Source organism: Schistocerca americana, chromosome 11 (genome assembly GCF_021461395.2).
Source record: "Schistocerca americana isolate TAMUIC-IGC-003095 chromosome 11, iqSchAmer2.1, whole genome shotgun sequence".
Classification (NCBI taxonomy): domain Eukaryota; kingdom Metazoa; phylum Arthropoda; class Insecta; order Orthoptera; family Acrididae; genus Schistocerca; species Schistocerca americana.
In genome coordinates, this window is record NC_060129.1 from 200,670,370 (window position 1) to 200,693,343 (window position 22,974).

General features: G+C 46.1%; 1 protein-coding gene across 1 annotated transcript; it reads right to left on the minus strand.

Annotated features, from left to right (window-relative positions):
* Positions 1-761: 761 nt before the first annotated feature.
* LOC124553558 (caldesmon-like) lies at positions 762-22,604 on the minus strand. The gene is made up of 3 exons (XM_047127404.1): positions 22,554-22,604; positions 7,005-9,249; positions 762-814 (listed from the first exon to the last, which is right to left on the minus strand). Exons 1-3 carry the CDS (start codon positions 22,602-22,604, stop codon positions 762-764), a joined length of 2,349 nt encoding a protein of 782 aa, XP_046983360.1.
* Between the last annotated feature and the right edge of the window lie 370 nt (positions 22,605-22,974).

Consider the following 22,974-nt stretch of genomic DNA (forward strand, 5'->3'; position numbering starts at 1 on the left):
TAAAGAGCAACTGGCCCGGACACTCGGTAGTATCTGATCTTTGGCGAGCTCCCGAGTGCTGCCGGGAACCCGAAAGCCCAATTCGGAGTTCCCCGCTTGCCGAACCCCTCGGATCGAACGATGCCGCCGAAGAAGCCCGCTCAGGAACCCGGCGCCAAGGGTTTGAAGAAGGCGCCGGCTGCGGGTCCGGCGCCTCTGGCCGCGCCGGACGACTCTTCGCCGTCGCCGTCACCCCCGCCGTCGCCCTCGGCCGACGACGACGACTCGTCGCAGTCGAGCAGCAGCTACAACACCATCACGTCCCTGGCGGCGCTGAAGGAGCTGCTGCACGGGCCCGGTTCGGGACCCACCAACGACGTGGACCTGGCCTGGTTTGAGCACTACTTCCTGAGCCACGTGAACCGCCTGCCCAAGCACGAGCTGCGCTCGCCCTGCCTGCGGCCCATCCTGGAGGGGCGCCGGGTCTCGGAGTGGGCCGGCGACGCCCACGCCAACGAGGCGCCGCCCCACGCCGGTGAGTAAGAGTACAGCTGCTGTGCGCACAACTAGACGGTAGTAGCTGAACTGCCGCTGTCGTCTCTCTTCTCATCATGCCGTTTGTCTGCCATGAGTGGCCACCTATCCTATGCCTAGTGCTTCGGTGACTCCCTCCTTCGGTGACTCCCTCCTTCGGTGCTAGCTAAATTCTGTATGTTACGGCTCACTAGCTCACTCATGAGTTAGTTGGCTATTTCACCAAAGTTAGCCAGCACATACATAATTTAGCTACTATAATACATATTTTTCAGCTCAAATTCCCTATACCTTCTAAAATCTGAAAGTCAGAAAATAAATTTACAATAATTTCTTACAGAATGTGAAACTTAGAAAATAAGTGAAATGGCTTTATTCAGCAAAAGAATTATCAAGTATATACTAAGATGGTATATGTTCTTTCAGACATATCCGAAAGAACAGATACCATCGGTGACCATTAGAATGAAATTACAATGAAATGAACACCCTTAGCTGCATTCAGGCGTTGATATACGTCAACGGCGACAGATGAAATTGTGGGCCCCGACCGGGAGATCCCGAGTTCGAGTCCCGGTCGGGGCACACATTTTCATGTCCCCGTTGACGAATGTCAACGCCTGTATGCAGCTAAGAGTGTTAATTTCATTTAAATTTATCAATTAAATGTAGGTAGGTGCTTCAAAGATACATGGATTCCTTTGTTAAACCAAAAAGATGTTTTGATCACGATCGACATTTTATGCTTCATTCATTATGGAATTTCAAAGTATCTTAGCGGGTCCCGTGAATTTTTAGAGTTTAGAGATACAAACCAAGCAATTAGAAAAAAATATAGATGTAGCTGATGGTAAGAAATTTTCGTATTTAAACCATGTCACCCAGACGAGGTAAGAAGGTAATAAAAAATCTTCAGCATTTGTTAATGAACCTGGATTATATTCCTCAGTTTTAAAACCACTTCACATTGCTTTCAACTACCCAGTTTAAACTACTTTCTGAAAACAATTTAATTTTATGTCCATAATTTTGCATCTCTATTTCTAACTACTTTTTTCGAAATGAAGATGTTTTTTTCTACTTTCAATGGAAATTTTTTCCCCAGAATAGCTTATCTAAAGATACATTCAGTTTTCGAAAACAGACAGTTAATTGTGTAAAGACTAAGACCATCAAAAGCACAAAAATCCATCAAATTTTACGAAATATAAAAATAAAGAACTGTAGACGATTAGGAAATGTAGAACGATTAGAACTAATCATTACCAACATCACAATAAAAGATTATCGTGGAATAGATACATTTTTAAATCCTAAAATATACGAGATTGTTATTGTTCCAGTTATAGGATAGAAGGAATCGGAATTAAAAATATAGGTCTAAATTTCTTTTTGGTCATCAGTCTACTGACTGGTTTGATGCGGCTCGCCACGAATTCCTTTCCTGTGCTAACCTCTTCATCTCAGAGTAGCACTTGCAACCTACGTCCTCAATTATTTGCTTGACGTATTCCAATCTCTGTCTTCCTCGACAGTTTTTGCCCTCTACAGCTCCCTCTAGTACCGTGGAAGTCATTCCCTCACGTCTTAGCAGGTGACCTATCATCCTGTCCCTTCTCCTTATCAGTGTTTTCCACATATTCCTTTCCTCTCCGATTCTGCGTAGAACCTCCTCATTCCTTACCTTATCTGTCCACCTAATTTTCAACATTCGTCTATAGCACCACATCTCAAATGCTTCGATTGTCTTCTGTTCCGGTTTTCCCACAGTCCATGTTTCACTACCATACAATGCTGTACTCCAGACGTACATCCTCAGAAATTTCTTCCTCAGATTAAGGCCGGTATTCGATATTAGTAGACTTCTCTTGGCCAGAAATGCCTTTTTTGCCGTTGCCAGTCTGCTTTTGATGTCCTCCTTGCTCCGTCCGTCATTGGTTATTTTACTGCCTAGGTAGCAGAACTCCTTAACTTCATTGACTTCGTGACCATCAATCCTGATGTTAAGTTTCTCACTGTTCTCATTTCTACTACTTCTCATTACCTTCGTCTTTCTCCGATTTACTCTCATACCATACTGTGTCCTCATTACACTGTTCATTCCGTTCAGCAGATCATTTTATTCTTCTTCACTTTCACTCAGGATAGCATTGTCGTCAGCGAATCGTATCATTGATATCCTTTCACCTTGTATTTTAATTCCACTCCTGAACATTTCTTCTATTTCCATCATTGCTTCCTCGATGTACAGATTGAAGAGTAGGGGCGAAAGGCTACAGCCTTGTCTTACACCCTTCTTAATACGAGCACTTCGTTCTTGATCGTCCACTCTTATTATTCCCTCTTGGTTGTTGTACATATTGTACCCCTACTTTTTTCAGAATCTCGAACAGCTTGCACCATTTTATATTGTCGAACGCTTTTTCCATGTCGACAAATCCTATGAAAGTGTCTTGATTTTTCTTTAGCTTTGCTTCCATTAATAGCCGTAACGTCAGAATTGCCTCTCTCGTCCCTTTACTTTTCCTAAAGCCAAACTGATCGTCACCTAGCGCATTCCCAATTTTCTTTTCCATTCTTCTTTATATTATTCGTGTAAGCAGCTTCGATGCATGAGCTGTTAAGGTGATTGTGCGATAATTCTCGCACTTGTCAGCTCTTGCCGTCTTCGGAATTGTGTGGATGATGCTTTTCCGAAAGTCAGATGGTATGTCGCCAGACTCATATTCTACACACCAACGTGAATAGTCGTTTTGTTGCCACTTCCCCCAATGATTTTAGAAATTTTGATGGAATGTTATCTATCCCTTCTGCCTTATTTGACCGTAAGTCCTCCAAAGCTCTTTCAAATTCCGATTCTAATACTGGATCTCCTCTTCTCTTCTAAATCGACTCCTGTTTCTTCTTGTATCACATCAGACAAATATTCACCCTCATAGAGGCTTTCAATGTATTCTTTCCACCTATCTGCTCTCTCCTCTGCATTTAACAGTGGAATTCCCGTTGCACTCTTAACGTTACCACCGTTGCTTTTAATGTCACCAAAGGCTGTTTTGACTTTCCTGTATGCTGAGTCTGTCCTTCCGACAATCAAATCTTTTTCGATGTCTTCACATTTTTCCTGCAGCCATTTCGTCTTAGCTTCCCTGCACTTCGTATTTATTTCATTCCTCAGCGACTTGTATTTCTGTATTCCTGATTTTTCCCGGAACATGTTTGTACTTCCTCCTCTCATCAATCAACTGAAGTATTTCTTCTGTTATCCATGGTTTCTTCGCAGCTACCTTCTTTTTACCTATGTTTTCCTTCCCAACTTCTGTGATGGCCCTTTTTAGAGATGTCCATTCCTCTTCAACTGTACTGCCTACTGCGCTATTCCTTATTGCTGTACCTATAGCGTTAGAGAACTTCAAACGTATCTCGTCATTCCTTAGTACTTCCGTATCCCACTTCTTTGCGTATTGATTCTTCCTGACTAATGTCTTGAACTTTAGCCTACTCTTCAGCACTACTATGTTGTGATCTGAGTCTATATCTGCTCCTGGGTACGCCTTACAATCCAGTATCTGATTTCGGAATCTCTGTCTGACCTTGATGTAATCTAATTGAAATCTTCCCGTATCTCCCGGCCTTTTCCAAGTATACCTCCTCCTCTTGTGATTATTGAACAGGGTATTCGCTATTACTAGCTGAAACTTGTACAGAATTCAATTAGGCTTTCTCCTCTTTCATTCCTTGTCCCAAGCCCATATTCTCCTGTAACCTTTACTTCTACTCCTTCCCCTACAACTGCATTCCAATCGCCCAACACTATTAGATTTTCGTCCCCCTTTACATACTGCATTACCCTTTCAATATCCTCATACACTTTCTCTATCTGTTCATCTTCAGCTTGCGACGTCGGCACGTATACCTGAACTATCGTTGTCGGTGTTGGTCTGCTGTCGATTCTCATTAGAACAACCTGGTCACTGAACTGTTCACGGTAACACACCCTCTGCCCTACCTTCCTATTCATAACGAATCCTACACCTGTTATACCATTTTCTGCTGCTGTTGATATTACCCGATACTCATCTGACCAGAAATCCTTGTCTTCCTTCCACTTCACTTCACTGACCCCTACTATATCTAGATTGAGCCTTTGCATTTGCCTTTCCAGATTTTCTAGTTTCCCTACCACGTTCAAGCTTCTGACATTCCACGCCCCCACTCGTAGAACGTTATCCTTTCGTTGATTATTCAATCTTTTTCTCATGGTAACCTCCCCCTTGGCAGTCCCCTCCCGGAGATCCGAATGGGGGGCTATTCCGGAATCTTTTGCCAATGGAGAGATCATCACGACACTTCTTCAATTACAGGCCACATGTCCTGTGGATACACGTTACGTGTCTTTAATGCAGTGGTTTCCATTGCCTTCTGCATCCTCATGTCGTTGATTATTGCTGATTCTTCTGCCTTTAGGGGCAATTTCCCACCTCTAGGACAAGAGTGCCCTGAACCTCTATCCGCTCCTCCGCCCTCTTTGACAAGGCCGTTGGCAGAATGAGGCTGACTTCTTATGCCGGAAGTCTTCGGCCGCCAATGCTGATTATTTATCAAAATTTAGGCAGTGGCGGGGATCGAACCCGGGACCGAAGACGTTTTGATTATGAATCAAAGACGCTACCCCCTAGACCACGGTGATATAAATTACAAAGTTAAAATTAAAGTCGATAAAGTTAAAACACCTAATAATAATAATAATAATAATAATAATAATATACTTGTTTGTTGTTCAATTGTTGTGCATATTGCAAGGTGTAACAGAATGACGTATGCCTAACGTACTGTATTTTTTTATATATCTATTTTAACTGTTACGAATTTTTTCTGGAATAACTATATTATTCTGTGTTAATTTTTTAAAGCATGGATATTCGTAATTGTCCAACTAAACTTGCTATATGTTTTCGAATATTGTAACGACGACGAATGAAATTTCCATCCTCTGCAGAATAGATATGGCAAACATTATATCCCAAATAACTAAACAATAGCAGATACCATTCTCTTCGTATAGTTTCCATAGTTACGTAAACAAATCAGCTTTCCAAGGTGTGATGTCTTAAGGAATAATTAGTTTCTCCATTTAATCATAATTAAATTTATTTATGACTTACTAAAAATCTGTAATAATAAATGGAGTAAGACAGAAACGCAAAGTTTTTAGATCTGTTTAAGTGTAAAATACATTACCAAGATACGAGAGAAAAATAGTTTGTTAGACGAAGAACACTAAATAGAACGTTTGAATTTAGTTTTGCTTAAAAATAGTTGTGCAAAAATTATGGTTTAGAAGGAAGAGGATACTTCCGTACAATTAAAAGATTCAAATAAAAGAAGGAGAAACAAATTTATAAAAAAGATTCTTTTGACAATTAATGTTATTTTGAAGAAAGAGACAGGGATTCTAGCGAACAAAGCGAAACAGACATCGATAAATATTATAAAGAACCATTTCCACAGGATGAGGTGCTGAAAGAGCACAATGGTGGTGGAATTTACAGGATGATGATTTAAATTTTTCTACATTTCTCTTCCAATTATTGGTTGGAGAAAGAGATCAAAGTTGTTGTTTCTATTTGTTGTTTTGTTTAACTTCTGCAACGTTTAAATATTTTAATTTCTGAAATTGCTTGATGACTTGCCTTCAGAAAGGAAGACATCGATTTTTTTTTTTTTTTTCGAAGCAGCGCAGTGGCTGGAAAAAGCGACCAGTAAACTCGAAACGAATATGGAAATTACATTCGAAAGGAAGATAAGTTTAACTTGTAACGAAGATCAATTAAATTCGAAACAATAATAAAAGAACTTCAAACAAACGTTAAACGAACGTTGGACATTGAAATTTGTTTGTGTTTATGTTTAGCTTAACGTCCAACGTTGAGTGAGCTAGTGAGCCAGAACACACAGGATTCTGCCACCTCCTGCACTCCGCTGTCAGCTGTTACTCCTTCAGCTTAACTACACGCTACCTGCAACTTTGGCGGTGGGTGTGAACCCTTCACCACTTCAGCTTTGTGCTGCCGCCCGTGTTCACCTTGCCCTTCATTCGCTCCCTAAGGACACTACTCCAGCCCTTTGCACGGAATTTCGCGTAGCGCCGTCGTGTACGCTGATGACTTTCGAGTCACGGTGGTGTCGAATGTGCTTTCGTCATTGGCGGCAAAGTTCTTCGGTATCGGCTTACGGCACACTGCTCAGTATTTACAGCAGGGCTCTTGGCCCTGTATCAGACCACACAGTACATTCGCCGACACAGGCTTTCCAATTGCGCCCTCTGCTCACTGTCTCTGTGCCCTTCGGAGCCTATGCGTGCTGTACATAGTCTAACGGGTCCAGGAGAGCTGTCACTCGCTCACCCGTGATTGAGCCACTTCGATGTTTACGTGGGTTTCCTGGTCACTTCGGTCTGACGGACGCTGCTGCCAAGTCTGCAGTCCTCGTACCTCCGCCCGCGACTTCCAAAGCTTCCTCCTGAGCTTCCTCCTGAGCTTCCTCCTGAGCTTCCTCCTGAGCTTCCTCCTGAGCTTCCTCCTGAGCTTTCCTCCTGAGCTTTCCTCCTGAGCTTTCCTCCTGAGCTTTCCTCCTGAGCTTTCCTCCTGAGCTTTCCTCCTGAGCTTTCCTCCTGAGCTTTCCTCCTGAGCTTTCCTCCTGAGCTTTCCTCCTGAGCTTTCCTCCTGAGCTTTCCTCCTGAGCTTTCCTCCTGAGCTTTCCTCCTGAGCTTTCCTCCTGAGCTTTCCTCCTGAGCTTTCCTCCTGAGCTTTCCTCCTGAGCTTTCCTCCTGAGCTTTCCTCCTGAGCTTTCCTCCTGAGCTTTCCTCCTGAGCTTTCCTCCTGAGCTTTCCTCCTGAGCTTTCCTCCTGAGCTTTCCTCCTGAGCTTTCCTCCTGAGCTTTCCTCCTGAGCTTTCCTCCTGAGCTTTCCTCCTGAGCTTTCCTCCTGAGCTTTCCTCCTGAGCTTTCCTCCTGAGCTTTCCTCCTGAGCTTTCCTCCTGAGCTTTCCTCCTGAGCTTTCCTCCTGAGCTTTCCTCCTGAGCTTTCCTCCTGAGCTTTCCTCCTGAGCTTTCCTCCTGAGCTTTCCTCCTGAGCTTTCCTCCTGAGCTTTCCTCCTGAGCTTTCCTCCTGAGCTTTCCTCCTGAGCTTTCCTCCTGAGCTTTCCTCCTGAGCTTTCCTCCTGAGCTTTCCTCCTGAGCTTTCCTCCTGAGCTTTCCTCCTGAGCTTTCCTCCTGAGCTTTCCTCCTGAGCTTTCCTCCTGAGCTTTCCTCCTGAGCTTTCCTCCTGAGCTTTCCTCCTGAGCTTTCCTCCTGAGCTTTCCTCCTGAGCTTTCCTCCTGAGCTTTCCTCCTGAGCTTTCCTCCTGAGCTTTCCTCCTGAGCTTTCCTCCTGAGCTTTCCTCCTGAGCTTTCCTCCTGAGCTTTCCTCCTGAGCTTTCCTCCTGAGCTTTCCTCCTGAGCTTTCCTCCTGAGCTTTCCTCCTGAGCTTTCCTCCTGAGCTTTCCTCCTGAGCTTTCCTCCTGAGCTTTCCTCCTGAGCTTTCCTCCTGAGCTTTCCTCCTGAGCTTTCCTCCTGAGCTTTCCTCCTGAGCTTTCCTCCTGAGCTTTCCTCCTGAGCTTTCCTCCTGAGCTTTCCTCCTGAGCTTTCCTCCTGAGCTTTCCTCCTGAGCTTTCCTCCTGAGCTTTCCTCCTGAGCTTTCCTCCTGAGCTTTCCTCCTGAGCTTTCCTCCTGAGCTTTCCTCCTGAGCTTTCCTCCTGAGCTTTCCTCCTGAGCTTTCCTCCTGAGCTTTCCTCCTGAGCTTTCCTCCTGAGCTTTCCTCCTGAGCTTTCCTCCTGAGCTTTCCTCCTGAGCTTTCCTCCTGAGCTTTCCTCCTGAGCTTTCCTCCTGAGCTTTCCTCCTGAGCTTTCCTCCTGAGCTTTCCTCCTGAGCTTTCCTCCTGAGCTTTCCTCCTGAGCTTTCCTCCTGAGCTTTCCTCCTGAGCTTTCCTCCTGAGCTTTCCTCCTGAGCTTTCCTCCTGAGCTTTCCTCCTGAGCTTTCCTCCTGAGCTTTCCTCCTGAGCTTTCCTCCTGAGCTTTCCTCCTGAGCTTTCCTCCTGAGCTTTCCTCCTGAGCTTTCCTCCTGAGCTTTCCTCCTGAGCTTTCCTCCTGAGCTTTCCTCCTGAGCTTTCCTCCTGAGCTTTCCTCCTGAGCTTTCCTCCTGAGCTTTCCTCCTGAGCTTTCCTCCTGAGCTTTCCTCCTGAGCTTTCCTCCTGAGCTTTCCTCCTGAGCTTTCCTCCTGAGCTTTCCTCCTGAGCTTTCCTCCTGAGCTTTCCTCCTGAGCTTTCCTCCTGAGCTTTCCTCCTGAGCTTTCCTCCTGAGCTTTCCTCCTGAGCTTTCCTCCTGAGCTTTCCTCCTGAGCTTTCCTCCTGAGCTTTCCTCCTGAGCTTTCCTCCTGAGCTTTCCTCCTGAGCTTTCCTCCTGAGCTTTCCTCCTGAGCTTTCCTCCTGAGCTTTCCTCCTGAGCTTTCCTCCTGAGCTTTCCTCCTGAGCTTTCCTCCTGAGCTTTCCTCCTGAGCTTTCCTCCTGAGCTTTCCTCCTGAGCTTTCCTCCTGAGCTTTCCTCCTGAGCTTTCCTCCTGAGCTTTCCTCCTGAGCTTTCCTCCTGAGCTTTCCTCCTGAGCTTTCCTCCTGAGCTTTCCTCCTGAGCTTTCCTCCCTACGCGCCAGCTGTCGACCACTTTTTATCCGTCGTATCAATATCCCGAAGGACATTAAATTTTTAGTGCTGGACCTCCGTTTCTGTCTCGTATTTGATAGACATTTCTACACGTCCCAGTTTCTAGTTGTCTTCTTTTCCGTCACTTGGGATTGACGCGTGGTCGTTTTTTAACTCCTCTGTCTTCGTGTTCTCTAATTTTGACATAGGCGCGTATCACCCTCGTTGTTTTTGCGCCCCAAAACAAAACAGGCTAACAAATATTCAATAGAGATATGAAGATAGTAACTGTTCTCGAAAGAACAGATACCATTGATGACGGTGCAGCTTATTCAGAATAAATGAAAATTGAAACCTTCAGCTGCCGACAGGTGGTGTTCATATACCTCGATGGAGACCGCTGAAAATGAGCTGTCGGCAACTGACGGTTTCAGTTAATTATCATTTATTCTAAAGAAGCTGCACGGTCATCAATGGTATCTGTTCCTTCGAGAACAGTTACTATCTTTATATATATATATATATGTGTATATATATATATAGTTAAAGGCTACCCGGCCATTAACCTTGGTGAGTAATGACTGGATGGGCAAATATCTATTACGTATGTAGATTGTGGACAGTTGGGAATGTGGGTCTCACGGAAAGCGTGCAAGGGATAAGTCCCTGCAGTCGCGCTATTCATCTGTGTCCTCGGTGGCTGAGACGGATAGAGCGTCTGCCATGCAAGCAGGAGATCCCGGGTTCGAGTCGCGGTCGGTGCACACATTTTCAGCTTTCCTAGCCGGCCGCTGTGGCCGAGCGTTTCTAGGCGCTTCAGTCTGGAACCGCGCGATCGCTACGGTGGCAGGTTCGGATTCTGCTTCGGCCATGGATGTGTGTGATGTCCTTAGGTTCGTTAGATTTAAGTAGCTCTAAGTTCTGGGCGATCGATGGCCTCAGATGTTAACTCCCATCGTGCTCACAGCCATTTGAACCATTTCAGGTGTCGTTATCGAGGTATATCAACATCTGTCGGGAGCTGAGGGTTTCAGTTAATTATCATTTACTAAATAAAGGTTTATGCGTCGTGTTAAAATTGCCTGCTGTCGAAATATTTCTTCCCCACGCAGTGGATGCCAAGTGTGACGAATATTCGGGTCGGTGGTAAAAACGCACAGTAAACGTAGGTTCGACCCCCGTAAGCCATACAGTGGATTACAGTAAATGAAAATTTCCAACTTAAAGATGTGCCGGGATTAGTAGAGACGGTCGATTTTTGCAAGAAATGTCTGCGATCACTCTCCGTAGCAAACCTGGAGGCACTTTACCCTTGCTGTCTTCAAAATTTGCAACTACCATTACGTGTTGAGGTCTGTGTGCGGGCTGTCAGCGTGAAAAGAAATCGAATAATGCAGCGTAAGTAGGGCTGGCACGCTACCCTCGCCCTCTCTTCAGTCCCCTAGAGCCTAGAGGGTGCACGTGTGTTCTTAGCTGCGAGCGAATGGGAGGCAATCCAGTCAAGTTGTCAGCGGATACTCGCCCGCTTGTTCACTTCTGTTCGTTCCAGTGCAAAAAGAGGGTTTTCATGGGAACGGAAGGGTTTTTAGGGGAACGTAGTACACAGTATTGGGAACCTAGAGGATACGTCGACACCTTCGAGAAACTTGCTGCCAGCGCAACAGACGATGTAGTGTGTGCGCGCGCGGTCACTCAGGCCGGCAATTTTGGAGAAAGTGTGGCGCGCGCATTAACATTTTGCAGGCTCGCTAACCTGCTATCACTGCCCCAGTACCGGATCGGCGGCCCCCTTGCGAGTAGCCGTGCCCTCTGGCGATATCTCTCTATCGCACACGCACACGAGAGAGGGAGAGGGAGAGATCGGTAGCCAAAGCCAACTACAAAAAACTGCGCCCGAACAGGCCTTGGCAGACCCAACGGTACCGACCGGCCGCCGTGTCATCCTCTCAGCCCAGGGGCGACACTGGACACAGATACGGAGGGTCACGTGGTCAGCACACCGCTCTCCCGGCCGTATGTCAGTTTACGAGACCGGAGCCCCTACTTCTCAGTCAAGTAGCTCCTCAGTTTGCCTCGCGAGGGCTGAGTGCAGCCCGACTGCCAACGGCGCTCGGCAGACCGGGCGGTCACCTATCCGAGTGCTAGCCCAGCCCGAGAGCGCTTAACTTCAGTGATACTGAAACGTTACAGTAGTTACCGCTCCATAAGCAGGATTTGTGATTGCTGTAAAGAATGGCAGCTAACTCTAAATATAGATAAATGTAAATTAATGCAGAAGAATAGGAAAAAGAATTCTCCATTAGTAGTGTAGCGCTTGAGACATTCACGTCGATTAAATATTTGTGCGATATGAAGTGGGACAAGCATGTAATGGCAGTTGTGGGGAAGGCGCATAGTCGTCTTCGGTTCATTGGTAGAATTTTGGGAAGATGCGGTTCATCTGTAAAGGAGACCGCTTATAGAACACTGGTGCGACCTATTCTCTAGTACTGCTCGAGCGTTTGGGATCCATATCAGGTCGGATTGACAGAGGACATAGAAGCAATTCAGAGGCGGGCTGCTAGATTTGTTACTGGTAGGTTTGATCATCACGCGAGTGTTACGGAAATGCTTCAGGAACTCGGGTGGGAGTCTCTGGAGGAAAGGAGGCGTTCTTTTCGTGAATCGCTACTGAGGAAATTTAGAGAACTAGCATTTGAGGCTGACTGCAGTACAATTTTACTGCCGCCAATTTACATTTCGCAGAAAGACCACAAAGATAAGAGAGATTAGGGCTCGTACAGAGGCATATAGGCAGTCGTTTTTTCCTCGTTCTGTTTGGGAGTGGAACAGGGAGAGAAGCTGCTAGTTGTGGTACGAGGTACCCTCCGCCACGCACCATATGGTGGATTGCGGAGTATGGATGTAGATGAAGCAACAGGTTTCGTTGCTCGCTCACACTGGGAATACAAACTGAGGACGGTCAGCCGCCAATTTATTGCACGATTGCAGCGTAACCCCATGTGGACGGATGGAGTGTGTGTTAGGCTTCATTATACATATCTGTATATGTCGGCTATGACGTTTTACTGGCACCTGAAAGCGAATCATGCAGGTGGACATTCCTAACCCTCCCACATGTTCATAAAGCGTGGGCAAATACTAGTTGCGAAAAAGCACAAGTACACTGCTGGCCATTAGAATTCCTACACCAAGAAGATGACGTGCTACAGACGCGAAATTTAACCGACAGGAAGAAGATGCTGTGATATGCAAATGATAAGCTTTTCAGAGCATTCACACAAGGTTGGCGCCGGTGGCGACACCTACAACGTGCTGACATGGGGGAAGTTTCCAACCGATTTCTCATATACAAACAGCAGTTGACCGGCGTTGGCTGGTGAAACGTTGTGATGCCTCGTGTAAGGAGGAGAAATGCGTACCATCACCTTTCCGACTTTGATAAAGGTCGGATTATGGCCTATCGCGATTGCAGTTTATCGTATCGCGACATTGCTGCTCGCGTAGGTAAGATCCAATGACTGTTAGCAGAATATGGAATCGGTGGGTTCAGGAGGGTAATACGGAACGCCGTGCTGGATCCCAAGCAGTCGAGATGACAGGCATCTTATCCGCACAGCTGTAACGGATCGTGCAGCCACGTCTCGATCCATGAGTCAACAGATGGGGGCGTTTGCAAGGCAACAACCATCTGCACGAACAGTTCGACGACGTTTGCAGCAGCACGGACTATCAGCTCGGAGACCGTGGCTGCGGTTACCCTTGACGCTCCATCACAGACAAGAGCGCCTGCGATGGTGTACTCGACGACGAACCTGGGTGCACGAATGGCAAAACGTAATTTCTTCGGATTAATCCAGGTTCTGTTTACAGCATCACGATGGTCACATCCGTGTTTGGCGACATCGCGGTGAACGCACATTGGAAGCGTGTATTCGTCATACTGGCGTATCGCCAGGCGTGATCCTATGGTGTGCCATTGGTTACACGTCTCGGTCACCTCTTCTTCGCATTGACGGCACTTTCAACAGTGGACGTTACATTTCAGATGCGTTACCACCCGTGGCTCTACCCTTCATTCGATCCGTGCGAAACCCTACATTTCAGCAGGATAACGCACGACCGCATGTTGCAGGTCCTGTACGGGCCTATCTGGATAAAGAAAATGTTGTCTCAACAACTGAAAACTTCTGGTCAATGGTGGCCGAGCAACTGGCTCGTCACAATACGCCAGTCACTACTCTTGATGAACTGTGGTACCGTGTTGAAGCTGCACGGGCAGCTGTACCTGTACACGCCATCCAAGCTCTGTTTGACTCAATGCCCAGGCGTATCGAGGCCGTTATTACGGCCACAGGTGGTTGTTCTGGGTACTGATTTCTCAGGATCTATCCACCCAATTTGCGTGAAAATGTAATCACATGTCAGTTCTAGTATAACATATTTGTCCAATGAATACCCGTTTGTCATCTGCGTTTCTTCTTGGTGTAGCGATTTTAATGGCCAGTAGTGTAAGACACGTGTCTGGCGCAGTAGTTAGATCGGTTACTGCTGCTACAGTGGCAGGTTACCAACATTTGAGTTGGAACGTGGTTTTATAGTTAGCGCGCGAACGAGCGATGGGAACAGCATCTCAGAAGTAGCGGCGGTGTGCTGATTTTCCCGTATGACCATTTCAGGAGTTCACCGTGGATATCAGGAATCCGGTAAAACATCATCAAAGTCTCGGACATCGCTGCGGGCGGAAAAAGATCCTGCAAGAACGGGACCAAGGACGACTGAAGAGAATTGTTCAACGTGACAGAAGTGCAACAACCCTTCCGCAAATTGATGCAGTTTTCGACGCTGGGCCATCAAAGAGTGTCAGCGTGCGAACTATTCAACGAAATATCATCGATAAGGGCTTTCGGAGCCGAAGGCCCACTCGTGTATCCTCGATGATCGCACGACACACAGTCTTTACGCCTCGTCTGGGCCCGTCAACACCGACATTGGACTGTTGATGGCTGGAAACGTGTTGCCTGGTCGTACGAGTGTCGTTTCAAGTTATATCGAGCGGATAGACGCGTATCGGTATGGAGACCTCCTCATGAACGAACTGCATGTCAGCAGGGAACTGTTAAAGCTGGTGGCTGCTCTGTAAAGGTGTGGGGCGTGTGCAGTTGGAGTGATATGGGACCCCTGATACGTCTAGATACGACTCTGACAGGTGACACGTACGTAAGCATCCTGTCTGATCACCTCCATCCATTCATGTCCACTCTGCGTTCCGACGGGCTTCGGCGATTCCAGCAGGACAATGCCACAAACCACACGTAGAGAATTGCTACAGAGTGGACCCAGGAACAGTCTTGCGAGTTTAAACACTTCTGCCTGTCACCAAACTCCCCAGAGAGGTACACAATTCAGCGTATATGGGATGCCGTGCAACGTGCTGTTGAGGAGAGATCTGCGCCCCGTCTTACTCTTCCGGATTTAAGGACAGCCCTGAAGAATTAAAGGTACGAGTTCCTCTAGCACCACCTCGGACAGCAGAGTCCATGCTGGGCCGCGCTGCGGCGCTACAGCGTGCTCTCTGGGGCCCTCCACGACATGAGGCAGGTTCATTAGTTTCTTCGGCTCTTCAGTGTGTGTGTGTGTTTATCATGCACTAATTAATTTTCAAAATTATATTTCGCCTTAATAAATACGATAATGCTTTCAATAGGCAGCACCAGATCAAAAATGGTTCAAATGGCTCTGGGGACTTAACTCTGGGCACTGTGGGACTTAACATCAGAGTTCATCAGTCCCCTAGAACTTAGAACTACCTAAACCTAACTAACCTGAGGACATCACACACATCCATGCCCGAGGCAAGATTCGAACCTGCGACCGTAGCGGTCGCGCGGTCCCACACTGAAGCGCCTAGAACCGCTCGGCCACTTCGGCCGGCTCCACATCAAAGTAGATCCATCCCTCCAATATAGTATGTCAGAGGCCTTTAAAGATAACCTTGCAAGAATCCAATAACTCAAGTGTGGTTCAGCGGTACAATTGTTACGCTGAAAACTGGACGCAGTTAACATTGCGTTTTTCGCGAAAGCTGATAACATACAGTGGTCCTACAAGCTCAAGACGTGCTAGTAAGCTGATACATTCTCATGTATTCATTTGGAACATAATTGTTGACAATGCACAACGGTGGTGATGACAATAGTCACGCTGCTGTTATTGTCGTTGCGGACCGTCGACGCTCTTGCGATTAGTGACCCGCATTGCCGGTTTACTACGTCTGTGGAACACAGCTGAATCACCTGGCAGAATCTCCTCTGTGCAACGTGAAACGGACAGAAAACAGCAACACTCCAGTAAAGACATGGTGGAAATAAATTTACGTAATTGAAGCATATACTACAGGGTGTCGTGCAAAAAAACCTGGGCAGTAGTACTAGAATGTTCATTGCCGCCGGACAATTTTTCGTATGTTTCGAAGCTGTTGCGACGGCGTTTTGTGTTGTCAGTACGAAAGCCGTTGCGACTTTATAAGTCATGCGAAGTATCTCGGCGAGATGTATTCTCTTATACATCTACATGACTACTCTGCAATTCAAATTTAAGTGCTTGGCAGAGGGTTCATCGAACCACAATCATACTATCTCTCTACCATTCCACTCCCGAACAGCGCGCGGGAAAAATGAACACCTAAACCTTTCTGTTCGAGCTCTGATTTCTCTTATTTTATTTTGATGATCATTCCTACCTATGTAGGTTGGGCTCAACAAAATATTTTCCCATTCGGAAGAGAAAGTTGGTGACTGAAATTTCGTAAATAGATCTCGCCGCGACGAAAAACGTCTTTGCTTTAATGACTTCCATCCCAGCACGCGTATCATATCTGCCACACTCTCTCCCCTATTACGTGATAATACAAAACGAGCTGCTTTTTTCTGCACCCTTTCGATGTCCTCCGTCAATCCCACCCGGTAAGGATCCCACACCGCGCAGCAATATTCTAACAGAGGACGAACGAGTGTAGTGTAAGCTGTCTCTGTAGTGGACTTGTTGTATCTTTTGAATGTCGTGCCAATGAAACGCAACCTTTGGCTCGCCTTCCCCACAATATTATCTATGTGGTCTTCCCAACTGAAGTTGTTCGTAATTTTAACACCCAGGTACTTAGTTGAATTGACAGCCTCGAGAATTGTACTATTTATCGAGTAATCGAATTACAACGGATTTCTGTTGGAACTCGTGTGGATCACCTCACACTTTTCGTTGTTTAGCGTCAACTGCCACCTACCACACCGTACAGCAATCTTTTCTAAATCGCTTTGCAACTGATACTGGTCTGATCGTAATAATACGAATCGTAATAGTGGAGGCTTACTATGACCGGTTCATTTAAGGAAACGCGGGACATTCTTGCAAAGTAGTTTCCTGGCGTTTCCATGCCAGCAGAGCAGATTTGGTGACAAAGTGGGTCAGTTGCAAATGCAACTGCGATCGCTGATGTTGGAGGACGAAGGATGCAGAGTCCAGAGACGTAGACACGAACATCATCGCAACAGGTGAGCGTCTCGCGTACCTATTTGGAAACTACTGCGAGAGCAAAGAGCTTCACTGCAAGATAAACGCAGCCAAAACCTCTCAGACAAACAGAAGCTAAACGATGTCAAAGTTAGCGTAAGGAGGGAGGGCTATGCGTGAAGCGTTCAGTGAATTCGTAAGTATAATTCTCTGTACCGATTTGACAGAAAATCCTACGAAGTTCTGGTCTTCCGTTAAATCAGTAAGTGGCTCGAAACAGCATATCCAGACAGTCTCGAATGATGGCGGCATTGAAACAGAGGATGACACGCTTAAAGCTGAAATACTAAACACCTTTTTCCGAAGCTGTTTCGCAGAGGAAGACGGCACTGCAGTTCCTTGTCTAAATCCTCGCACGAACGAAAAAATGGCTGACATCGAAATAAGTGTCCAAGGAATAGAAAAGCAACTGGAATCACTCAACAGAGGAAAGTCCACTGGACCTGACGGGGTACCAATTCGATTCTACACAGAGTACGCGAAAGAACTTGCCCCCCTTCTAACAGCCGTGTACCGCAAGTCTCTAGAGGAACGGAGGGTTCCAAATGATTGGAAAAGAGGACAGGGAGTCCCAGTCTTCAAGAAGGGTCGTCGAGCGGATGCGCAAAACTATAGACCTATATCTCTGACGTCGATCTGTTGTAGAATTTTAGAACATGTTTTTTGCTCGAGTATCATGTCGTTTCTGCAAAACCAGAATCTACTATGTAGGAATCAATACGGATTTCGGAAACAGCGATCGTGAGACACCCAACTCGCTTTATTTGTTCACGAGACCCAGAAAATATTAGATACAGGCTCCCAGGTAGATGCCATTTTCCTTGACTTGCGGAAGGCGTTCGATACAGTTCCGCACTGTCGCCTGATAAAGTAAGAGCCTACGGAATATCAGACCAGCTGTGTTGCTGGATTGAAGAGTTTATAGCAAACAGAACACAGCATGTTGTTCTCAATGGAGAGACGTCTACAGAAGTTAAAGTAACCTCTGGCGTGCCACATGGGAGTGTCATGGGAGCATTGCTTTTCACATAAATTCTATGTATTGCAAATACATTGAAACAAAGATCTTTTATTGTACGATTATATGATAGCGGAACAAACACTGGTAGCAATTACTTCTGTAAAATATCTAGGAGTATGCGTACGGAACGATTTGAAGTGGAATGATCATATAAAATTAATTGTTGGTAAGGCGGGTACCAGGTTGAGATCCATTCGGAGAGTCCTTAGAAAATGTAGGCCATCAACAAAGGAGGTGGCTTACAAAACACTCGTTCGATCTATACTCGAGTACCAGGTCGGGTTGACGGAGGAGATAGAGAAGATCCAAAGAAGAGCGGCGCGTTTCGTCACCGGGTTATTTGGTAACCGTCATAGCGTTACGGAGATGTTTAATAAACACAAGTGGCAGACTCTGCAAGAGAGGCGCTCTGCATCGCGGTGTAGCTTGCTGTCCAGGTTTCGAGAGGTTGCGTTTCTGGATGAGGTATCGAATATATTGCTTCCCCCCTACTTATACCTCCCGAGGAGATCACGAATGTAAAATTAGAGAGATTAGAGCGCGCACGGAGGCTTTCCGGCAGTCGTTCTTCCTGCGAACCGTACCCGACTGGAAGAGGAAACGGACGTAATGACTGTGGCACGTAAAGTGCCCTCCGCCACACACCGTTGGGTGGCTTGCGGGATATAAATGAAGATGTAGATGGAGATGTTAGACACCACAAAGGGATGATGCCTTACAAAATGAGACGCCTCCAAGAACTCGAGGAGGAAGATAGGGCAGAACGTGTGAATTATTTGCGGTACTCGGCTGTCAAGCAGTTGTGAGTGGAGCGTTGGTTGCGCTGCTGTGTTTCACGATTCGCGAAGCCTGGTCCCATCTGAGAAGACACGTCAACCGCCAGAGCATCAGAGGTACGCTACTGGTAGACAATCAGTCCCTATACTGTTGATGAGGAACCTCCTCACCGTCAAAGAATCGGAGTCTGTGGTGTGCCGTGTGATGTGAATGTGGTCTCGTAGATTTTCAAACAGTTAAAGTTCCTGCATATAAGCAAATATTTGGGTGACTTGGGCAAACATTTATCCGCTATGAACGCACGCATCTTTTTCAACGGCATGGGACGACGTGTCACACTTGGCGCGAGTCAGTCTCACGAATTCGTGAAAGAGTCACAGGAGAAAGGACTTGACAGCCAAAGGACTGTGCCCGCCTCTTTCGTCGGACTTGACCACTCTGACATCTCTGGCTGGTGAGAAAAAGGGTAACTACGATAACCCAGTCGCGTTATAAAACGTGAAAGCAATATTCGTAATGGTATGTCCAGTATTTACGCGGCAGAGTTGCCCGAAGTGTACACTGACGTGTTAGGTCGCGGGGAAAAGCATTGAGAAGCACAAGGTGACTTTAAGCGTCTAATCTAATGTAAAAGACAAGGTCAGTTCACTAAATATAGACCTTAGCATAGACGTATTTGTTATTTAGCTTTGCTATCTAATGATCGCGTGTTTACTTACTTGTTCTTGTGTTGCTCACGGCCGGATTTTTGTGCGCCACCCTGAGAACTCCATACAAATACTTTCAGAAATGACTTCCTTACACTTAAATCTATACTCGATGTCAACAAATTTCTCTTCTTGAGAAACGCTTTCCTTGCCATTGCACATTTTATATCCTCTCTACTTCGACCATCATCAGTTATTTTACTCCCTAAATAGCAAAACTCCTTTACTACTTTGTCTCATTTCCTAATCTAATTCCCTCAGCATCACCTGATTTAACTCAACTACATTCCATTATCCTCATTTTACTTTTGTTGATGTTCATCTTATATCCTCCTATCAAGACACTGTCTATTCCGTTCAACTGTTCTTCCAAGTCCTTTGCTGTCTCTGACAGAATTACAATGTCATCGGCGAACCTCAAAGTTTTTACATCTTCTCCATCAATTTTAATACCTACTCCGAATTTTTCTTTTGTTTCCTTTACTGCTTGCTCAATATACAGATTGAACAACATCGGGGAGAGGCTACAACCCTGTCTCACTCCCTTCCCAACCACTGCTTCCCTTTCATGCCCCTCGACTCTCACAACTGCCATCTGGTTTCTGTACAAATTGTAAATAGCCTTTCGCTCCCTGTATTTTACCCTTGCCACCTTTAGAATTTGGAAGACAATATTCCTGTCAACATTGTCAAAAGCTTTCTCTAAGTCTACAAATGCTAGAAACGTAGGTTTGCCTTTTCTTAATCTTTCTTCTAAGTCGTAAGGTCAGTATTGCCTCACGTGTTCCAACATTTCTACGGAATCCAAACTGATCTTCCCCGAGGTTGGCTTCTACCAGTTTTTCCATTCGTCTGTAAAGAATTCGCGTTAGTATTTTGCAGCTGTGGCTTATTAAACTGATAGTTCGGTAATTTTCACATCTGTCAACACCTGCTTTCATTGGGATTGGAATTATTATATTCTTCTTGTATGGAAGTGAAACATGGACGATAACTAGTTTGGACAAGAAGAGAATAGAAGCTTTCGAAATGAGGTGCTACAGAAGAATGCTGAAATTAAGGTGGGTAGATCACGTTACTAATGAGGAGGTATTGAATAGGAGTGGGGAGAAGAGAAGTTCGTGGCACAACTTGACTAGAAGAAGGGATCGGTTGGTAGGACATGTTTTGAGGCATCAAGGGATCACAAATTTAGCATTGGAGGGCACCGTGGAGGGTAAAAATCGTAGAGGGAGACAAAGAGATCAATACACTGAGCAGATTCAGAAGGATGTAGGTTGCAGTAGGTACTGGGAGATGAAGAAGCTTCCACAGGATAGGGTAGCATGGAGAGCTGCGTCAAACCAGTCTCAGGACTGAAGACGACGACAACAACAACAACAACAACAACAACAACAACAACCACCACCCTGAGAACTACGTAATAGGATCATTTCTTCTGAAAACATGATGTACTTCTAATCACCCATTTCGCAATGGGAGCATGAAAATATTCGTACTGGTGTAGGACAGCTTTATGGCTTCGCAACCTGTCAGCTCTCTCATATACAGGATGGCCCATTGATAGTGACCGGGCCAAATATCTCACGAAATAAGCGTCAAACGAAAAAACTGCAAAGAACGAAATTTGTCTAGCTTGAAGGGGGAAACTAGATGGCTATGGTTGGCCCGCTACATTGCGCTGCCATAGGGCAAACGAATATCAACTGCGTTTTTTAAAAATTAGAATCCCCAGTTTTTATTACGTATTCGTGTAGTAAGTAAAGAAATAAGAATGTTTTAGTTGGACCACTTTTTTCGCTTTGTGACAGATGGCGCTGTAATAGTCACTAACGTATAAGTACGTGCTATCACGTAACATTCCGCCAGTGCGGACGGTATTTGCTTCGTGATACATTACCGATGTTAAAATGGACCGTTTGCCAATTGCGGAAAAGGTCGATATCGTGTCGATGTACGGCTATTGTGATCAAAATGCCCGACGGGCGTGTGCTATGTATGCTGCTCGGTATCGTGGACATCATCCAAGTGTCCGGACCGTTCGCCGGATAGTTAAGTTATTTAAGGAAACAGGAAGGGTTCAGCCACATGTGAAACGTCAACACGTAAACCGGCATAATATGCACTATTGGGCAACGCAAAATCTACGGTGGCTGCGGCAGGTGGAACATCAGCGACCTCGGTGGGTTAATGTATGGTGCAGCATTATGGGAGGAAGCATAATTGGCCCCCATTTTATCGATGGCAATCTAAATGGTGCAATGTATGCTGATTTCCTACGTAATGTTCTACCGATGTTACTACAAGATGTTTGACTGCATGACAGACTGACGACGTACTTCCAACATGATGGATGTCCGGCACATAGCTCGCGTGCGGTTGAAGCGGTATTGAATAGCATATTTCGTGACAAGTGGATTGGTCGTCGAAGCACCATACCGCGGCCCGCAAGTTCACCGGATCTGACGTCCCCGGATTTCGTTCTGTGGGGAAAGTTGAAGGATATTTGGTATCGTGACCCACCGACAACGCCTGACAACATGCGTCAGCGCATTGTCAATGCATGTGCGAACATTACGGAAGGCGAACTACTCGCTGTTGAGAGGAATGTCGTTACATGTATTGTCAAATGCATTGAGGTTGACGGACATCATTTTGAGCATTTATTGCGTTAATGTGGTATTTACAGGTAATCACGCTGTAACAGCATGCGTTCTCAGAAATAAGTTCACAAAGGTACAGGTATCACATTGGAAGAACCGAAATAAAATGTTCAAACGTACGTACGTTTTCTACTTTAATTTAAAAAAGCTAACTGTTACCAACAGTTCGTCTAAAATGGTGACCCATATGTTTGTGACTATTACAGCGGCATCTATCACGAAGCGAAAAAAGTGGTGCAACTAAAACATTCATATTTGTTTACGTACTTTACGAATATTTAATAAGAAATGGGGGTTCCTATTTGAAAAAACGCAGTTGAGATCCGTTTGACCTATGGCAGCGCCATCTAGCGGCCCACAACCATAGCGCCATCTGGTTTCCCCCTTAAAGCTAGACAAGTTTCGTCCTTTGTAGTTTTTTTCGTTTGACGCTTATTTCGTGAGATACTTGGCCCGGTCACGATCAGTGGACCACCCTGTATATATAATCTCCTCTCGTGTGTGTGTGTGTGTGTGTGTGTGTGTGTGTGTGTGTGTGTGTGTTTGATGAGCGCCACAGATACACGCGCACGACACACAAGTGCCGCCTGCAGCAGCGGTGATGGGTTCGCGCCGGCCTGGTTAAGCATCTGGCGTCACGCGTTGCGCAAAAGGCCAGCAGATTCCTGGAAAGTGTGCTGGCGCGGCCCCCGCTGTAAGCCGCCACACCACACCACACCACACCACACCACACTGCCCGGGGACGGCCGCCGCTGAGGATGGCAGCTTACGTAGGGCGGGGTGCCTACTGGCAGGGGCAGGCGAAAGTCTGTATTTCCCACCGTAATGCGTTGCTGACGTCGTCGTCGGGGTAGCATTCATTTGAGGCTGGGCGAGGAGAGCCCTACGTCAACGTGACGTAGGCACGCGTCGCCACGAGTCTCACGAGTTGTCCTATCCACTGTTGTGTGCATTCTGTATACATCGACTGTTGTGTGCGTCTTCAATCTGCACTGTCCG

What these genes read in the sequence shown, in the direction of transcription:
- LOC124553558 (XM_047127404.1), bottom strand. Translation starts at nt 22,604, where the DNA reads ATGCTTAACCAGGCCGGCGCGAACCCATCACCGCTGCTGCAGGCGGCA. An exon ending in CGCTGCTGCAGGCGGCACTT is followed by an intron (nt 9,250 to 22,553) that starts GTGTGTCGTGCG and finishes AGTGGTCGACAG; the next exon opens with CTGGCGCGTAGGGAGGAAAG. An exon ending in TTTGGAAGTCGCGGGCGGAG is followed by an intron (nt 815 to 7,004) that starts GTACGAGGACTG and finishes TCTGACTTTCAG; the next exon opens with ATTTTAGAAGGTATAGGGAA.